Below are 20,605 nucleotides of genomic sequence, written 5' to 3' on the forward strand. Positions count from 1 at the left end.
ATGCTCTGTTTATCATTACCTGTAATGTTGCCCTGCACTATTAACATGTACTTTCCAAATCTCCCCTCATGTGAACCTCTCTCCATTATTTAATTTAAAGCTCTCTCTGCAGCTCTAGTTCTATGATTCACCAGTATCCTGATTCAAGTGAAAGCCATCCCAATGGTACAGCTCCCTCTTTCCCCAGTACTGGTGTCAGTCTCCCCCATGAATCAAAACCCATTTCTCTCACACTACCAACTCTTATTTATCTTGTGCCAATTTGCTTGTGGCTCAGGTACTCCAAAGGTTAGCACCTGTGTGGTTCTACTTTTTAATTTAGCCCCTAGTTGTTCGTACTCCTGCAGTCGAACCTCTTTCTTACTCTGTGGACTATAACAGCTAGATCCTTCCCCTCCATAGTTCTATCCTTAACTGTGGCAACACAGCTTTTGGAATGCATGCTCTCAGCTGCAGAGAACATACCTACCCCCTTAACTATCCTGTCTCCTACTACAACTACATTCCTTTTACTCCCCTGTATTACAGTAGTTGCTGTGAATTGCTGGGTAACTTCTGTTGGTTGATCAGCATAGGCTGGCTGGCTCAGAGTTGGCTGGTTTACCTGTTCTGTAGCTGAGTTATTCACTGGGCCATCGGGGGAGCATGGTTTGCATTTTCTATTATTTTTGCAGATCATGAAACCGTGTATATACCATGAACAATTTCTGCATCTGTCAAACAAGTTTACTGAAATGCTGCCAATGGCAGAAATGACATGTATGTAAAATATATACAAATGGGAAACACCATTAGCAGAGAAACCCACATGATCTACCGTGTACCAATTTCTACAGTTGCCCAAATCATTAGAAATTTTGCTAGAATAAAATGATTCCTATCTCCAAAAGCATTCTTGATGGAGTTGACCAGTGGAAAAAATATTGATTTATAATGTTAGGATGGTGAACTCATTTGTAATCCAATAGGGCACAATTTTAAATTTTCTAATTGATTGTCCAATTTTCTTTCAGTCATAAATTTGGAAAGAAAGTCATTTACGTAAATTACTTAAGTGAACTGAGGGAACATTTGAACTATGATCAGCTCATCATCCCATTAGAAGTAACCCGGTATGTATGGAAATAAGGTACAGAGGCACAGATTGTGCCTAAATTGTCTCGCTGTCTTAAATTTGCATCTCTCAATGGCGAGGCATGAACTGTAGATTCTTGTTATTGCACAGAAAATTAACGAGACACGCAACTCAAAGAGGGATTTAATATCAAAGGTTTATCTTTCCTCTCTTGCTGTTGTAACTGTTCCAGAAACTGAAATATTCTATTGGTGGGGCCACTTCATCCAGTACCCAACTAAAGGCGAAATTCTTTTATCTGGGGACTCAATCCCTTGGCGGGGGCAGGAATGTGGAGTGTTCTTACGTATTTCACCATTCTATCCAGATGCCATATTGCAAACATATTGCTCAACGTAATTAACCACTATTGATAAAGGAGGTGGGTCTGCTGGAAGTGACAGTGGATCTCTAGAAACACTGAAATTGAATTATTAACCCAAGAATGAAGATGGATCTCTGGGAATATATTGAAGCTGGAAGATGGACCCCCCTCTATCCTCCATGTGCTGAATCTAGAGGATCCACCAGTAGATGTCCCCCCCCGGCCCCAATCCACTGCTGTGCTGTTCTGAAGTATGGGCATGTCGTCAGCCTCCATCCAAAACTCCAGATACAGTCCCAGGCACTCGGATGAGTCCTGACATCTGCACGACACGTTGTTTCAAACATGTTTCACACCAGCGTGTTTTCCCTTGGGCACCGCAGAGGATCGGGTGTTGGGCCTTCATCTGCATCCCATTAATGGGGTGCAAATAAGTTTCACTCTGGCTTCCAGCGTGTTTCCTGATCCACTATGACTGATCCCCCTATAAATTCACACCGGCATGAAATCAATTTCTGGCCTTCCCGCTATATCCCCCCATCCCCACAACCCATCATTGAACCTACTGGTGAGGTCTTGGAGAATTCCACCCGGAGAATGGACAGAAAGAGATGTTTGAGCTCAAGTGACTTATGTCCAACCAGTTATACAGTTGGAGCATGTTGTATAGAGGCATGTAAAAAATGAAATTGCTGAACTTAAATACAGAAGAACAATATAATGAGTAATTTTTCATCTCTACAATTCTCCAATGAGAGGCTAATTCTCCTCTTTTTATTTAATTACTATGACTTATCCCTTCATTGTTTCTGCATTCCCTTCAAGTACTCTAAATTAACTTCAAATCATCTGAGATATAATAACAACTTTGTTTTTCCAGCAGCAAATTGTAAATCAACGATACAACTGCCCAGTCTTAAATTCTTGATTTTAAAGCAAAACTTCCTTGTGCAGTGCTTAATTTGAAATTGACTATAGATATTAATTACCATCTCCAGCAGAAATGACTCAGGATGTCCCGTTGTCTGTGTTGAGTTAGGTGATCATGTTTGGGCCAATGCTGAGGCAATGTTGGCTGTTCTGGGCCAGAGAAGGGAAAAATGAGTGAAGTTTCTATTCCCAATATTTAGCAGAAATACCTACTGTAAAGTGCAGAGCACAGGATTAAATTCACCTTTGGCACCCTTCACAATTGAGTTGTCTGATGAAGCTTTACTGTCTAGGCTGGTACATGAAGACCGTCTTACCTACGAAAGAGTAGTTGATATCAACACTTAGACCCATACCACATTCATCACCCCTTCCATTGAAAGCTGGTTGTATTATGGTTGACCAATGTCTTGTTGGTTTGATGTCCCCAGTGAATGTTAACCCTTTGTCCCATTATCACTGTCATTCAGAGAACCTCAGTGAGCATGCATAAAGTTCTCCAAGCAACTACATTATTTGCATTCATATGCTTCTGTAGAGAAATTGTAACAATGGGGTGAGTTTACTATTTCAGTTGGAAAGTCTGAGCAGGTCTGGCAGCATCTGTAAGGAGAGAAAAGAGCTGATGTTTCGAGTCCAGATGACCCTTTGTCAAAAGGACTCGAAACATCAGCTCTTTTCTCTCCTTACAGATGTTGGCAGACCTGCTAAGATTTCCCAGAGTTCCCTCTTTTTTGTTTTCAGATTCCAGCATCCACAGTATTTTGCTTTCATTTTTATTACTATTTCAATTCTCTCCCCTGCATAATTGCCAACTCTTATGAATATGCAAAGTATATAAATCTTCTGATATTAACTTATTGCGTAAGGTGGTTAAAAAGACATGTGCAATTCTTGGCTTTATCAATAGAGCAATAAAGTCCAAAAAGAAAAGTATGCTCTATCTTTATAAGTTACCAGTTAGGCCTTGGTTAAAGAAGTGTGTACACTTCTGGATACTGTATTTTAAGAAGGGTGTGGAGGCAGAGAGGTGGAGAGAGGTGAAGGATAGAGGTGGAGAGACTCTTCCCGCTCAGAAAGGATAGTAGGACTAGGGGGCATAGCCTCAAGATAAAGGGGGGGGCGGTTTAGAACAGAGTTGAGGAGGAACTTCTTCACTCAAAGGGTGGTGAATCTCTGGAATTCTCTGCCCATTGAAGTGGTGGAGGCTACCTCGCTAAATATTTTTAAGACGCGGGTTGATGGGTTTTTGATGAGAGAGGGGATTAAGGGTTATGGGGAGAGGGCGGGAATGTGGAACTGAGCCACGACAGATCAGCCATGATCTTATTGAATGGCGGGGCAGGCTCGAAGGGCTAGTTGGCCTACTCCTGCTCCTATTTCTTATGTTCTTATGTTGAGATTGTGGGAAGGGAGATTTACTAGAATAGTACTGGGCTGAGATACTTTAGTTATGAGGAAAGCCTGCAGAAGCTGGGATTGTTCTCTTTGGAGCAGAGAAAGTTAATGGGGGATTTAATAGAGGTGTTTAAAATTATGAAAGATTTTGATAAAAGTACATAGGGAGAAATTGTCTCCACTGTCAGTGAAGATATAGATTTAACCAAATTGGCAAAACAAAACAGGTGACAAGAGGAATTTGTTTTAATGTAACAAGCTGATGGTGATCTGAAATGCACTGCGTGCAAGGATGTTGGAACTAGAATAGTCGTAACTTTCAAAATGGAATTGAATATATACTTGTAAAGAAACAAACTGTGAGACTATGAAAAGAGAGAAATGGAGTGGAACTAATTGGAAAGATCTTTCAAAGAAGCTGGCACAGTCACAGTAATGGAAATGACCTTCTGTGTTGTATATTTCTGTGATAAGACTTATTCTTCCTCTTGTAGATGTCGGAGCTACTGTAAAGCCATCAGAGACAGTAGTTTGATTTAACTTTGTTCCTAAAGATCTGTATGCTTCTTACAGCCTCTTCCTTGAAGCTATCAAAGCTAAATATGATGCAATAACTACCGAGCGAAATTTCAACAAGTAACTATAAACATTTCATGGAATGTGGGAACACTGTCAATAAAGCGATAAATTCTGTTATGTGATATGACATGATTCAATAAAATCTATCAGATGGTCTTGCGCCAAATTTACTGCTATTTTTACTGGACCTTTTAGGGAAAAAAAAGGGCAATAATGTGATTTCTATGTTAGTAAGAAATGTGCTTGTTCAGAGTTGACTAGATTTTGGAATAACAAAAGTTTGATCTTCACTCTGAGCCTCCTCATTGATGTAGTGTAGCTATTAATCAGTGTATGAAGGACATCTAATTACAGCTTACATTGAGACTAGTGTTGAAATACTTGTTTGCTTAAAATTGGAGATGGCTGTAGAATATACCAGTAAGCCTAACATTGGTAATGGGGAAAATTCTTGAATCCATTATCAAGGACTTTATAGCAGAGCAGTAGTGGCAGGATCAGACAGAGTCAGCATGGATTTATGAAAGGGAAATTGTGCTTGACAAATCTGTTGGAATTCTTTGAAGATGTTAACTCTACGAGTTACAAGGGGAAACCAGTTGATGTGGTTATTTGCACTTTCAGAAAATATTTGACAAAATCCCACAAGAGATTATCGTGCTAGATAGATTGATGGGGGGAACGGACGGACGGATGGGGGGGGGATGGACGGATGGATGGATGTTGGGGATGGGTGGGTGGGTTGTTGGATTTGGAGGAAGTGTTTTGAGATGGATAGAAAACTGGTTGGCAAAGAGGAAACAAAGAGCAGGAATTAATGGGTCCTTTTCAAATTGGCAGGCAGTAACTAGTGAGGTGCCAAGGGATCGGTGCTGGGTCCCCAGCTATTCACAATATATATTCATGATTTGGACAAGGGAAGAAAATGTAACATCTCAAAGTTTGCACAGGATACCAAGTTGGGTGGGAGGATGAACTGTGACACGGGTGCACAGATCCTTCAGAATGATCTGGACAGGTTGTGTGAGTGAGCAAATCAATGGCAGATGCAGTGTAATTTGGATAAGTGCGAGGCTATTCACTTTGGAAGCAAAGTCAAGAGGGCAGATTACTACCTGAATGGCTGTGAATTGGGAGAGGAGAGGTTGCAGCGGGACCTGGGTGTCCTTGTGCACCAGTTACTGAAGCATGTAGGTGCAGCAGCTGGTAAAGAAGACAAATGGCATGTTGGCCTTCATAGCGAGAGGTTTTGAATACAGGAGCAGGGATGTGTTGTTGAGTTATTCAGGGTGTTGATGAGGCCACACCTAGAATATTGAGGACGATTCTCCCAGAAATGCTGAATTGGTGGGAAAAGTGTTCTAGATCATGACTGTTTTCTCAGTTCAACTTCATATTTGAATCTCTGCACTCTGTGACTGCAGAGGTCCTAATCGTGAATCTGATTAAAAACCCAGCGAGGCAGGGCCTATTCACACCTGAGTCTGACAGGCCTGGAACTCTGCGCAGTGGCCCCGATCTGTCGTCTCCCTGATCTGTCCATCTTCCCGTTTGCTGGCCAGCTCAAACGCTGGCCAGCCTGGGACCCCCACGGCGCTGCCCCTCCAGCCCTCAATCATGGCTCCCATAACAATTCCTGGGCCAGTTCTGACTTCCTTCCTGCCCCAGAGCACCCCAATGTCCAGCCCACACCCCCAGCAGTGGCGATGGCCCGCCCCAATCGCTGCCCTCCCTCCATCCCAGACTGATTGCCATGCAGAGTGGAAGCAGGAACCCCCCACCCCCACTCAATGGGCAGTGCCAAGGTGTCTCTAGGTATGGGCATTTTGCCCTTTGGGCAGTACTGGGTGCCCAGGCTGGTACTGGGAGGCCCCGATTGCCCTCCCCCTTCATTCCAGTGAGGTCTCCCGCTAGTTCTCTGAACATGGGGAGCTAGTCGAACCCCGCCAGAATTAAGTACTTCTGAAAGGGTGGGAGATTCAGTCAGGCCTGACAAGTTCCTGATAACCACGTGCTAAACATATTTAAACTATATTAACAAAAAGCTTCAAATAACTTATCTGACTTCCCACCGGTTTCCAGCACTTTCTGGACTCCAACTGTTCTCCAGCTCTGGGAGATGCGCATTCGTCCCTGGCGAATGCATAAATCCCAGAAAAAAAACAGCGATTTGCATCTCCCAGCCCAATCCGCCAGAAAAGTTACAGGGCACTCTGGGAGAATTGCCCCCATTGTGTGTAGTTTCGGTCTCCTTTTCTGAGGAAGGATGTTCTTGCTCTCAAGGGAGTGCAGCAAAGGTTTACCAGGCTGATTCTGGGGATGGCAGGACTGATGTATGAGGAGAGAATGACTAGGTTAGGATTGCTTTCACTGGAGTTCAGACAAATGAGGGGGGAATCTCATAGACACTTATAAAATTCTAACAGGACTAGACAGGATAGATGCAGGGAGGATATTCCTGATGGTGAGCGAGTCCAGAACCAGGGGTCACAGTCTGTGAATTCGGGGTGGACCATTTAGGATGGAGACGAGACATTTCTTCACACAAAGAGTGATGACCCTGTGGAATTCATTACCTCAGGAAGTAGTTGATGCCAAAACATTGATTGTATTCAAGAGGCGGCTAGATATGGCACTTGGGGTGAATGGGATCAAAGGTTATCAGAAAAAAGCAGGATTAGGCTACTGAATTGGACGATCAGCCATGATGATGGTGAATGGCGGAGCAGGTTCGAAGGACCAAATGGCCTCCTCCTGCTCCTACCTTCTATATTTCTATGTAACATACCGAGCAGAGTTTTCCCATCCTGCCTGCCACAGGAATCATAGCGGGAAGGACAGAAATTTTGGTGGGCTGTTTAAAGGCCTGTTGATCTCAGATGGGAATTTCTGGTCTTGGGGCATGTGGGGTTAGAAAATCCTGCCCATGAAGTGTATAATTGAAGTGTGGCAAGGAAATATGGTGTAATAGCTTGGTTTTGTTCATTTTTTTCGAGGTTAAGGGCCTGGATTTTAGCAATCGGAGGCTAAGGGCAGGATCCAGGCGTATTACAGATCCAAGCCTGGATTCCTCGTTCCAGTGTGCCATGCGCTTTTTGCCGGCTCCGATCCAGTCTGCACTGTGGGTGGGGCTTAGCACTGCCAGAACGATCGGAGCTCTGAACTGCGCACGCGCAGTTCGAAAAGAAATCTGAAACAGCGCGCCCGAGCGCGAAAGACAAAATGTGGAGATGCCAACGTTGGACTGGGGTCAACACAGTAAGAATTCCCTGGTGCTGTGAGACTTCTTACTGTGAAAGACAAAACAGTAGAGAGCGCCGGGATGGGGTGGGGGGGTGGAAATGAGCCACGATCGGACTGCCTGGGAGGCAGGCTCCCCCGGCAGACCCCTCCATTTGGTCCTTCGAGCCTGCTCTGCCATTCGTCATCGTCATGGCTGATCGTCCAATTCAGTAGCCTAACCCTGGATGATGGGGCAAGGGGGGGATGGACTTGAGAGAATCTCCACCATTTCCCCCCCGCCAACCAGAGATCCATCTGAGCCCACCCCACTCCTCTGGTGAATGCCAGTGGAAGGCCAGGAAGGTGCGGTAGGATGTCCAACGACTGCAGATCAGAAGGATGGTGGAGGGAGAGCAGCGATCGAGGTAGGGTGTGATCTGCCGAGGGGGGGGGGGGGCGTCTGCCTCCCAGGGGTGTCGCCTACCTCCCTGGGGGATTCTGTCGGGGGGGGCCTGCCTCTCAGGAGGGTCTGATGTGGGGGCAGGGGTGGTGGTTGTGTGCCCCGGAGTGGTTAGCGGCGGGTCTGCGAAGGGTGTTCGAGGGGGATGGGCTTTGGACGTTCCCCTGCAGAATAGGAATCGGCTTTGGATTTTTATTCTGCAGGTTGGTAACAGCACGGATCCAGAACAGATCCAAAGATGGTAAAATGGGGTTTGGCAGTGGAGTTGGGCGCACTAATGCATTTAAATCGTCGGGCTGCCCGATTGGGGTGCGGAACGGATCTGCGCCCAAATCGGGTATCGGTAAAGGCGTGATCTGCTTGGATTTGGGTGCAGATCGTGTTACAGGCCCGCGCCTGAATTTACCACGATTCCTTGTGCGCAAATTTTTGGTAAAATCAGTGTTTGCATTTGCAGTTTTGGAGTCTGTCAAAGTGAATTGTTTTAACAATTTGGAAATGAGGCAAGTGTTTTTGAAACACGTGAAAGTATAAATCATCCTGCTGGCTTTGACTTCCAGGTGAAGAATTCTTGCAATTTTCCTATCTGGGGAAGCATAAAATGTGGGGAGTTGTTCTGTCAGCTCACTGGCCTCCAAATCCGTTATGAATTGTATTTCTTCAGTGAATGAAATAGTGAATGTTTCTGTTCCTCCCATCTCCTTTCTGCTTTGTTTTTCGCTCTTTCTTCTGTTCTTTGTTTCTCTTTCTTCCCTGTTTTTTTTATTCTCTCTTCCACCATCACTGTGTCACTGACCACAGAATCAGAATCAGCGAACAGATATATCAGACTCTGAAGTCTGAACAAAGGGTCCTTGAACACAAGAACTAGGAAGTGATATTTGAATTTCTAAAAGACATGGTATCATAGAAGTCCTGCATTGGGCCGAATTGAGTATTAGGTGTAGTTCTGGATACCCAATTGGAGTGCTATCAGATGTGTGGAAATGCTGCAGCCAAATTGTTCAAGATGGTAGCAGGAATGGGTAATTGTACTTACGAGGAATTAAATGGAAAACATCAGCCTTTTTCACTGCAGCAAGGAAGGTAAGAAAAAATCTAATGAAAGCTTTCAAAATTCTGAAATGTTTTGAAGGAAAAAGTGGTAAATGGTTGTTTTTATTGGTGGCTCAGACACCACAGAATGGACTAGGTTCAAGACTACCGTTAGAAAAATGCAGGAGGAAGTCAGAAGAATCCACCCCCCAAAAAATACAGAGGGTCGTTCAAATAGGGACATGAGACTATATAAAATGAAACTGGATAGAGGTTTGAAAAATGAGATTATAAAACAATATAGAGACGAGGCAGAGAAATAAAATTGGGCTAAATAGTTTCAGTTTAAGTGCTAGCGTGGCACATTCACAGTTGTAAATATGATTAATATAGTAAGCTCTCGTAATTACCCCACCACAATCGCCCCTTTCAAGTTATAAATTAATTTATAAAGAATAGGAAAAATAGGATATTATTGAAATAGCGAGAGACTGCCAGATGCTGCAGTACAGAAGGATCTGGATGTTCTTGTACTTGAATCTTAAAAAAACATAATAAATAGATTCGAACAACTTCTTACCAATTTTAAACTAAAGTGTTTCAAGCAGATAATTAACTCCTGTCATCAGATGATGAGGTTTATATTATTGTGCTATTACTTTTTCCACAACACGTAACAGAAATTATTTCCTCTTTTGTAATATAAGCACTGTCCATTGCAGCAATGTTTATAAGGTACAGGCTTGTGCTTCTAGACTATTTACATTTGAATATGATATTGCATTGCAGTTCACTGGAATGTCAATTTTTAGAACAAGCAATATGTTCATTTTTGAGGATACAATTTATTGAAAAGGTGCAACATTAACTTCTACACATGATTATAAGGGCTAGTTTGTGATCCTGAGATACAGATGGTATGTTTAAATTGCAAAGCTGATTTTGTATATAGAGATTGAAACAGTTTTGTCATTTTAAGTCTATTGTTGTATTGTTTCATGGGAGTGGAGTTGAAGCTCTCTATCTCCATTGAAGGAGAATAGTCAGCATGGCAGTCCAGTCTTGTTTCTGAATACACAGGGCAGTACTGAGTGAAATTCAGAATACATAACTTTCTTTCAGAAAGTGTAACAATGAGAACCCATTCTGCCAGTCTATAAGATCATGGCTGATCTGATTGTGGTATTAACTCCAGTTTCCCGCCTGTTCCCCATAATTCTTGACTCCCTTGTCAGTCAAAAATCTGTCTAATATATTCAATAAGTCAACTATCTCTAGGAGAGAGAATCCCAAACATAGCAACCCTCTTGAGAGAAGAAATTCCTCCTCATCTCCATCTGAAAGAGGAAATCCCTTATTTTGCAACTGTGCCCTTTAGTTCTAGATTCCCTTGTGAGGAGAAATGTCCTCTCAATGTCTACCCTATCAAGCTCTTCCTCAGAATCTTACACGTTTCAATAAGATCATGTCTCATTCTCCTAAACTCCAATGAGTAGAGGTCCAACATTTTTAACCTTAACTCACAAGAAAACCCTTCATTCGAGAAATCAGTAGAATGAACCTTCTCTGAACTGCTTCCAATGCGAGTGTGTGCCTCATTAAGGTGACCAAAACTGTACTATCAATGTGATCTCCCCGATGTTTTGTATCGTTGCAGCAAGACCCCATACAATATAGGCCAACATTCCATTTGCCTTTATTATTACTTGTTGTACTTGCTTGCTGACATTTTGTGATTCATGTACATGGACTCTCCACACGGCTGCATTCTGCAGTCTCTTCCTTTGAAAAATATTCTGCTTTTTCTACTCTTTATAACTTAACTTGAAAGGAAGATTTTGGTGGGGTTATTATGAAGGATTATGTTAATCGTACCAGTGTGACTTCTTTCAGGTACGATGAAAAGTTGCGAGCTTCCCAAAAGGGGGGAGCACCTCGACCAGCAAGGACACCCCCACCTCGACCTCCACTTCCCCATCAACAATTTGGAGTCAGTCTGCAATAGTAAGTCTTCTTCTGTTTCATTCCTGCTTTTATTGTGATTAATTTTATAAAGTTATTTTAGAAGCACGATTAAAACAAAATTCATCTAAACATTAAAACTTGGAATATGTTGCTAAGTTGATTGTCAGTCGGTTTCCTAGTGAACAGTGCTCAAAAGAATGTTATTATAAGATGCTCAAATTTATTAACAAATATGATCACTTTTATGCCATTTCTCTGTGGGGTATTGAAACAATATTGACGGAAGTTGGAAAGGAGACTGAAATGCTGTGGGAATTCTGACAAAGATAGCAAAACCACATCTGCATCTTGCAGATGTGCTCACAGCCAGATATAGAGTCTTGCTGGTTAGATGAAGCCCATGATCAGTGTAACTTGGGGGGGCGGGGGGGGTGGTGGGATTTGAACCCCCATCACAAACTCTACTCTGTAACTATTGATTGCACCCCCATCCGTGTCCACTGCCTACGGATGAGCCAGACTATGTGACTTTGAACTGAATTTCTTGGCCCCTATCCTGTCCATTATCCAGATTCCTACTTACACCTCCGTCACCCATTTACCATAGCTCGCACCCAGACATGCCTGCTACTGAAACTTTCACCCAGGTATTAATTAACTTGTTGTCTCAACTATTTCAGTACTTTCCTAGTTGTCGCCCTCCATGACATTAAAGTAATCCAAAACTGTTGTTCCTATCTTAAATTGCTCCAACTTCCTATTAGCAATCATCTGTGCGCTCGCTGACCTGTCTCAGCTCCTAGACCAGAAAAGTTTCGATTTTTCATGTTTAAATCTCTCAATGGCCTTGTCTCTGTTTGGCTCCATTTAACATGCCCCAATCCTGCAACCATTCCTCCAATTTTGGCATTCTCTTCCCTTCTTTTGCCCTACACTAAGCTGGCCGAACCTTAAGCTCTATGCTCCCTACCGAATAGTTTTGTACTGCAGCAGGTCAAGAAGGCCATTCACCAGCACCTTCTCGAAGGCAATTTGGGATGGATGGTAAATGCTGCAATACCGCATCCTGTAAAAACAACTCTCTTCCTCTTAGACTTTGCTACCTATCCCTCCTCCCTATAAGATGCTGCTGAAAGCACATTTCTTTGAACAAGTTTTTGGTCTCTTGATGTCTCCTTCGTTGACTCAGTGTCACTTTTTATCTGATTATCGTCTTCTGAAGCACCTTGGGATGTTTTACTATGTTAAAGATGCTAAATTAGTTCACATTCTTCCTGTAAATGGGCCTTTTCACAAAGTGAACATTTTATTTTAAGATATTTTAATAAAAGTGATTTCCATGCAACTAACCTATACAAATGTGACTATGCATTACTTTTTGAAAATACCTAGTCTCCGAAACAAAGGAAATGGCGAGCTTATTCCTCTGGTAATGAGACAAACTGTGCTGTTCCTGAAGCAGAAAGGTATGTTTCATTCCTCATTTATGTGTTAAGAATGTTTACTCTTAATTTGACTATCTTTGAGCAATTTGTAGCCCTTTCCCTTCGTCAGAGAATGAATAATTTTACTCTTACTGGTAAGTTAGACCAGCTACTACCTCTTGCTATTGGCTCCACCATTTGACCTTTAATCATCAACTTCTTGGCCTTACTATCTCCTCTGGCCTCACCTGGAAGTTGTACATCTCTTTACTGTCATAGCTGCACCAAGGTTTGAATTTTCAATCATTTCATTTCCTGCTGATGTCTCTTAATGGGTTTGAGTTTAATTCAGAATTATTACATACTGTTCCACATGTTGGGTGACTTCTACCTATAGAAAAAAGCTTGTTCTCTGATAGGAATCATTCTCAGCCTCTCTGATTCCTATTTTGTTAACGTTGTTGTTGTACTTCAACTTTGCTGCATATCCTTCCCAAACTTCGAGTATTGCATTCTACATGTTCTTGTCCCTGTGTATCATGGTCTTCTGCTCCAACTCATCCTTTTCTAGCACCTCAAATCTTAACTGTCTCTCTTTCTTTCCCTGCTCAGATATTTTGATTTTAAGCCATTGTTTGACACCCCCTAATCATTATGATTTGTCTTGCAGTTTCTTTAACTCTTTAGCTAGGTAGGAGCTTTTTCCTAGTTTCCCAACTCGAATAAGGGCCAAATTTAACTTGACTGACCCAGCTCAATTGGGGAGGGGGGCCAGAGAAATAGAATACTTCTACTGCTCTAATCATCTCTTTCTGCTATGATCCCACCACTACATGTTTCCTGGAGTGTTCCACTGCATTAGCCTGGAGTCCGTTGAATTGAGTGGGAGCTTCAGGGTCCGATGATGCGAGTAGAACCTACCTATGATTTACAGAGACATGAAAGTTGTGATTGTGATCGTTAGAGGAAATAAAGATAAAACTTTTACAATCTGTAAACCATGCTGTTCTCCAGACTGATGATGTGGAGATGCCAGCATTGGACTGGGGTAAATACAGTAAGAAGTCTCACAACACCAGGTTAAAGTCCAATAGGTTTATTTGGTAGCAAACACCACTAGTTTTTGGAGCACTGTTCCTTTGTCAGGTGAGTCACTCTTACTCTAGACTGGTGCCAAGGACAGATTTCTCTTCTGCACTTGGAATGGGTTCCAAATTGTGTCTCACTTTCTTCAGGTGGTTTCATCACATGAAGCGCACGGCTACATATTGATGGCTGCTTATGGTTAATTGGATCTTGTTGTTGATCATTAACCTCCCCTTGTTGATTGGCAGCTTGTTTCCAGCACGTATTCCACTCCCTCCACTCCATGCATCCTTCAGTGTTGTGCACCTACAACTTGAGGGGCAACACAATCCCAGGCATCGTCCTTCAAAATTAATCTAAAGTTTGTTGCTTAGTGGTATTTTAAGAAAAAAGACTGGAGGTTCTACCTTTCTCTCCCCATTCCTTGCTTCACCTTTGCTCAACTCTTCTTCTTAATGATGGAGATAGACCAGAAATGCAGCAGTGGATTGTGGGTGAAATCTGCACCGTGATTACTAATGCTGCTGTCTCTGCAAGTTGCTCACATTTGCAGTGATAATGTCACAGTTGTTGAGGACTATAATCTCTCCTAACCTTGGGATTCAGAAGACGTTTTTAAGCATTTTAAAATTTTGTCAAGGTTGACACCCCAGTATCCATCATTCACTATTTGAAAGAACATCAAATTTAACAAATATTTTGGCGAGCCCTTATTTCCCCAATTTGATACATCAACTTCTGTGTTGTTAGAATGCACCATCCTTTGTCCTATAGTCACTGGCATTTCAATTCTTAATTCCTTCCAAGCGTGAAGAATGGGATGGGTAGATTTCTATGTTTATTACTATTGGTGAGGAGCCTGGCCCAGTAGCTATATATATTGGGAAGTTGAGGATGCATTGTTCATGCCTTCCTGCTTAGGAACATGACTGGATGCAAAATTGTGGTTGTACTATCATGGTATGTATGTATATGAAAGTCCTACCCAATAGCAAGATACCAGAAAATGCTGTCATGTAGTTTTCTTGAATTGCATTTAGCAGATTGTGTGTGTGTGTGTGTGTGTGTGTGTGTGTGTGTGTGTGTGTGTGTGTGTGTGTGTGTGTGTGTGCACGCGCGCGCAGTAATATTGTCACTGACAGAAACAACAGTTAACTGGAAACTTCAATATTTTGTTTACAGCACTTAAAACTGAAGGTTTGTTCAGACGATCAGCCAACATCCAGGTCATAAAGGAAATCCAGAAACAATATAACCTGGGTAGGTGTCCACCTAGCTTTCTGTGTCAATGTAGTCACAAATGGCATTAACTCACAATACAAAAAGATATCTAGAACATTCAGCATTCAGTGACCCTCTGTTTTAGTGCCAGGTACATATTTGATGACACCCAATGCTGGTGATGATTTGATTGAGTAATATTTCTGTTCATTATTATTAGAGCTGTATTCACAAACAGATGATGAGTGATTTCACAAATGTGGATTATTGGTCGATTGCCCTTCAGGTGGCAACAGTGTTAAAATATGATTTTATACTGATACATATTTAGATAAAATTCTGGATTAAGTGTGCTGGCTCCTGTCATTTACACAAATGCATTTGATCCCCTTACTTTAGAAGTCATGGACACAATTGTTCTCCAGTCTCTTAGCTGGGGAATAGCAAGATTTAGTATTGTAAACATTGGAGAATCATTCTCAGGTTCCAGTCACTGAGAAGCTGAGTTGAGCTAAAGACCTAGACATGGGATTTCCTCTCAAACAAACATGAGTTTGTATTTTAGCTCAGAGCATTGTTATCTATTAAATGCAGTTCCATTAAAAACATCATATTTGACAAGTTAGGAATGGTTTGGCAGGGGTCAAGAGTCTAAGGTGAATTAGATGGGGCAAAATTAGAAATGGAAGGCAGAAAAGTTGTGAATAAATCTGGAAGGCAAAGGAAACGAAGGTTAGAAAATTTAAAAAAGGAAGTTGGTGATGCTTATATACTTCAATTCAAGTGGTATAGCGAATGAAACAAATGAGCTGAGGGCGCAAATAGAAATGTGGCAATGTGATATCAAAGCTATTACAGCAACATGGCTTAAGGAAGGACAACACTCTTGGTTACTGTGTTTTCTGACAAGATAGAGGGGGTGATGAAAAAGAAAAGGAGGGAAGGTTGCAATTTTGATCGAAGTAGGAGGCGATGGCCTAGTGGTATTATCGCTAGATTATTAATCCCAGAAATGCAGCTCATGTTCTGGGGATACGGGTTCAAATCCCACATTGGTAGTTGGTGGAATTTGGATTCAATAAAAAAAAACTGGAATTAAGAATCTACTGATGACCATGAAACCATTGCCAATTGTCAGAAAAACCCACCTGGTTCACTAATGTCCTTTAGGGAAGGAAATCTGCCATCTTAACCTGGCTTGGCCTCCATGTGACTACACAACCATAGCAATGTGGCCCCTGAAATGCCCTAGCAAGCCACTTAGTTTCAGTGGCATCTAGGAATGGGCAATAAATGCTGACCTGCCAGTGAAACCTATGTCCCATGAATGAATTTTAAAAAAAGCTGTGGGGAGGGATGGTATGTTAGAAATTTAATCCAATTGGACTATTTGAATTGAGTTAAGGAGCAAAAATGGGGCAATGGCACAACTGGGTGTGTATGGTAGAACTGTCAGAGGTAGAAGAACAAGGTAGTGGTAGAAGTGCAAAGATAATGGACCAGTAGCAGTACTACCCCAATATTAACTGTGTTAGATTTAGTGTGAAAGGAAATGAGGGAACAAAATTCTTGAAGTGCATTCAGGAGAACCTTTTTTGGCAGGAGATAGCAAGTCCAATAACACAGGATGCGGTTATGGGCTTGATTTGTGAAATTAAGCTGGGAATGTGGAAGGAGTGGCGGTGGGAGAGCATTTTTCTGGTTGTGATCATAATTCAGTTAATTTTAACAATTATAAGAAAGGACAAAGATAGATTGGGAGTTAAAGTTCTAAATTGGGGTGAGGTCAATTTTACTAAGCTGAAGAGAGATTTAGCCAAAAAGTGGACTGCAAACAGCTACTTGAGGGTAATTAAGTGTCAGTGCAATAGGGGACATTCAGAGGGGAGATTCAAGGGATTCAAAGTAAACATATTCCCACAAAGAAAGAGAGTGAGATGGCCAAATCTAGAGCCCCTTGGAAGTCAAGGTAGATAAGGCAGAAAAGGAAAAGTAATGTCAGATGCCAATACTACAGAAAGTTGAGAGGAGTATAAGAAGAGGAGGTGAAATTAAAAAGGAAACAGGAAAGAATACTTCCAAACAAAATCAAGGAGAATCCAAAGATGTTTTATCAGTATGGTAAAAGGATAACTAAGAAAGGACTAGGGCTCATTAAAAAAAACAAAAAAGTAACCTGTGGGTATAGCTCTTTAATAAATAATTTACATCTGCCTTCACAAAAGAGGGGGATAATACAAACATTGCAGACATTTAAAGGGATATTTCAGAATACTCTTAACACGAAAGAAAACTTCCAGGGAGGGAAGCCACCATCCGTGGTTAACTAAAAAGTTAAATGTAATACTAACTTCAAAGAAAAGGTTGTGAAGTGTGAATTATGGAGTCTGATAAATAAACGGAGAGAGGAAGTATTAAGGGGATTAGCATCTTTCAAAGTGGATAAATCATTAGGGCTGGATGAAATGTACCCAAGGGTATTGAAGGAAGTCAGAGAGGAAATATTAGATGCTCTGACCAACATTTTCCAATTGTCACTTGATCTAAGTATCATTTTTCCCTCCCTGATACATCAGTGTCTGCAGCTTGACCTCTAACGCAGTGAGCCAAAGCAAACATTTAATGCAAATGTGTTTTCCCTGAGCCAATGACTTAGGCAGGCAAGGAAGGAAGTTCTGCTTAGTCATCTTGAGGATCTAGGCACCAAATTAAGAAGCAGATCCTCAGAGGTTATAATCTCTGGATTTTTACTTGAACTATATGCAAATTGGTATAGGACAAATACAATTAGGGAAATTAATGTGTGGTTCAAAGATTGGTGTGGAAGAAGTGGATTCTGCTTGGTGGGGCACTGGTGTCAGTACTGGGGAGAGTGGTCCAGGAAACCAGGATGTAGAAGTGGTTTGGGTAAAGATGAAAAGTAATGAAAGCAAGAAGTCTCTTATAGGAATGGTATTACAGGTACCCACACAGTCAGATGGGGTATAAAGGAGAAAATAATGGGAGCTTGTCTGAAAGGTACAGCAATGATCAATCTGCATATAGACTGGAAAAATTAGATGGGCAAAGGTAGTCTAGATGGGGAGTTCATAGAATGTTTTCAGGATAATTTCTTAGAACAGCACATTCTTGCACCAATCAGGAAGCATGCTGTACTAGATCTAATATTGTGCAATGAGTCAGTATTAATTAAATGACCCCATTGTGAAGGCGCCCATAGATAGCTGCGGTCATAATGTGATTGCATTTTACATTTAGTTTGCGGGCGAGAAGAATGAATCCAAGATTAATATTTTAAACTCAAGGGCAATTATGAGGACATAAAGCAAAGCTAGTTAAAGTGAACTGTCAAATTAGGTTAAGGGCTAGGTCAATGGCAATGCATTGACAGACGTCCTTCCAGGGAGGGGAGCCACTATCTGTGGTTAACTAAAAAAGTTAAACACAAAACTACACTCAAAGAAAAAGCATATAATTGTGCAAAAATGGGTGGCAGGCCAGAACAATGGACAGGTTATTTTTAAACATCAAAGAATGACTAAAATTTTATGGAAAAATAAGAGTACAAGAGAAAGGTAACTAGAAATAAAGAAACGGATAGTAAGAATTTTAAACAGAGTTAACAAAAATGAGCATTGGCCTTGTACATAGTGTTTGAGGAAGTAATAATGAAAGATAAGATGATTGTTGAACAAATATCTTATCCGTTTTCAATATAGAGGATATAAGTAACATCCTGGAAATAGCTGTAACTCAGGAAAAGGGAGGGAGGTATACAAGAAAATTACTATCACCAGGGAAGTGGTACTGAGTAAATTGTTACAGTTGTGAGCTGACAAGTTCCCAGGATGGACTTCACATTACGGTCTTAAAAAATAAGTCTAGCAAGATATTAGATACAAATTTTCCAAAATTCCCTAAATTCAAGGAAGTTTCCATTAGATTGGAAAATGCAAATATAACTCCTTTATTCAAAATGAAGAAACACTGAAAGCAGGCCAGTTAGTGTAACATCTGTCATAGGAAAAATATTCACTATTATTAAAGATTCAACAGCAGAGTGCTTAGTTAAATTCAAGGTAATGAGGCAGAGTCAACCTGGTTTTGTAAGAGGGAAATCATGTTCAACCAATTTATTAGAATGCTTTGAAAAAATAACATCTGTTGCAAATAAAGGGGAGTCTGTAGATGTACTGCACTAGGATTTTCAGGAGGCATTTGACAAAGTGCCACATCAAAATTTATTGTAAAATTGAAAGCTCATGGTGTAGTGGTAACATATTAGCATAAATAGAAGTTTGACGAGCCGAGGAAGCAGAGAGTAGGCATAAATAGCTCATTTGGCAAGATGTGACAGGTGGTGTGCCACCAAGATCAATGCTGGGGACTCCACTTTTTATAATTTCTATAAATGACTTGGATGAAGGGACCAAATGTATAGTCACTACACTTGCTGATGACACAAAGATAGATAGGAAAGTCAATTGTGAAGAGGACATAAGAAAGCTACAAGGAAATATAGATAGGTTACGTGAGTGGACAAAAATTTGGCAAATGGAGTATAATGTGGAAAATATGAAAATGTCTATTTTGGCAGGAAGAATTCTTTGCAGTACGGCCCGGGGATGGCAGCTGTATGGTCCACGAGTTGAAGTGATGTGGCACTGGGGAGAAGGGAGTTGTGCTTGGGCATCCTGCTGTATTGCTATGTGAGGATTGGGTGAAGGAGACATGGATGGAGGGAAATGAGGAACTGTGGGATCTGGAAGTGTGAAATCATAGAATCCCTACAGTACAGAAGGAGGCCATTCGACCCATTGAGCCTGCACCAACGACAATCCCACCCAGGCCCTATCCTCGTAACCCAATGTATTTGCCCTGCTAGCCCCCACTAGGGAATGATTTAGCATGGCCAATCAACGAAACCTCCACATCTTTAGACTGTGGGAGGAAACTGTAGTACCCAGAAGAAACTTACGCAGACACGGGGAGAATGTGCAAACTCCACACAGACAGTGACCCGAGGCAGGAATTGAACCCGGGTCCCTGGCCACCTTGTTTGTAAGTCTGTGGGAAAGCAAAGGGACATCTGATAAGTGGCTCGCTTTCAAAAGTGTGTTAACCAGGGTTCAGGGTAAACACGTTCCTCTTAGAGTGAAGGGCAAGGCTGGCAGAAGTAGGGAACGCTGGATGACTCGGGATGTTGAGGCCCTGGTCAAGAAGAACAAAGAGGCAAGTGACATGCATAGGAAACTGGGATCAAGTAAATCCTTTGACGAGTATAAGGCGTGTAGGAGTAGAGTTAAGAGAAATCAGCAGGGCAAAAAGAGGACACTAGATTGTTTTGATAGATAAGACAAAAGAGAATCCATAGGGTATCTACAAATACATAAAGGGCAAAAGAGTAACAAGGGAGAGAGTAGGGCCTCTTAAGGATCAACAAGGTCATCTATGTGTGGATCCACAAGAGATGGGTGAGATCCTAAAAGAATATTTCTCATCAGTATTTACTGTTGAGAAAAGCATGGATCTTGGGGAACTTGGGGAAATAAATAGTGATGTCTTGAGGAGTGTACATATTACAGAGGAGGAAATGCTGGAAGTTTTAAAGCTCATTAGGATAGGATAAATCTCCGGGACTTGATGAAGTGTATCCCAGGACATTGTGGGAGGCTAGGGAGGAAATTGCAGGTCTCCTAGCCGAGATATCTGAATCATCGATAATCATGAGTGAAATGCCTGAAGATTGGAGAATGGCAAATGTTGTGCCTTTGTTTAAAAAGGGCTGCAGGGAAAAGCTTGGGAACTACAGGCCAATAAGCCTCATGTCTGTGATGGGTAAATTG

General features: G+C 41.7%; 1 protein-coding gene across 2 annotated transcripts in view; it reads left to right on the top strand.

Moving 5' to 3' along the window:
* LOC145344064 (rho GTPase-activating protein 8-like) overlaps positions 1-20,605 on the top strand; it is an 84,384-nt gene that overhangs the window by 46,591 nt on the left and 17,188 nt on the right. For both annotated transcript variants that reach the window (XM_080190849.1, XM_080190850.1), the window contains exons 7-10: positions 1,014-1,112; positions 10,957-11,067; positions 12,421-12,494; positions 14,721-14,798. In XM_080190849.1, coding sequence (XP_080046975.1) covers positions 1,014-1,112; positions 10,957-11,067; positions 12,421-12,494; positions 14,721-14,798 — 362 coding nt within the window. The remainder of the gene's footprint in view (positions 1-1,013; positions 1,113-10,956; positions 11,068-12,420; positions 12,495-14,720; positions 14,799-20,605) is intronic.

This window comes from Carcharhinus amblyrhynchos, chromosome 6, assembly GCF_965287045.1.
Source record: "Carcharhinus amblyrhynchos chromosome 6, sCarAmb.v2.hapA, whole genome shotgun sequence".
Classification (NCBI taxonomy): domain Eukaryota; kingdom Metazoa; phylum Chordata; class Chondrichthyes; order Carcharhiniformes; family Carcharhinidae; genus Carcharhinus; species Carcharhinus amblyrhynchos.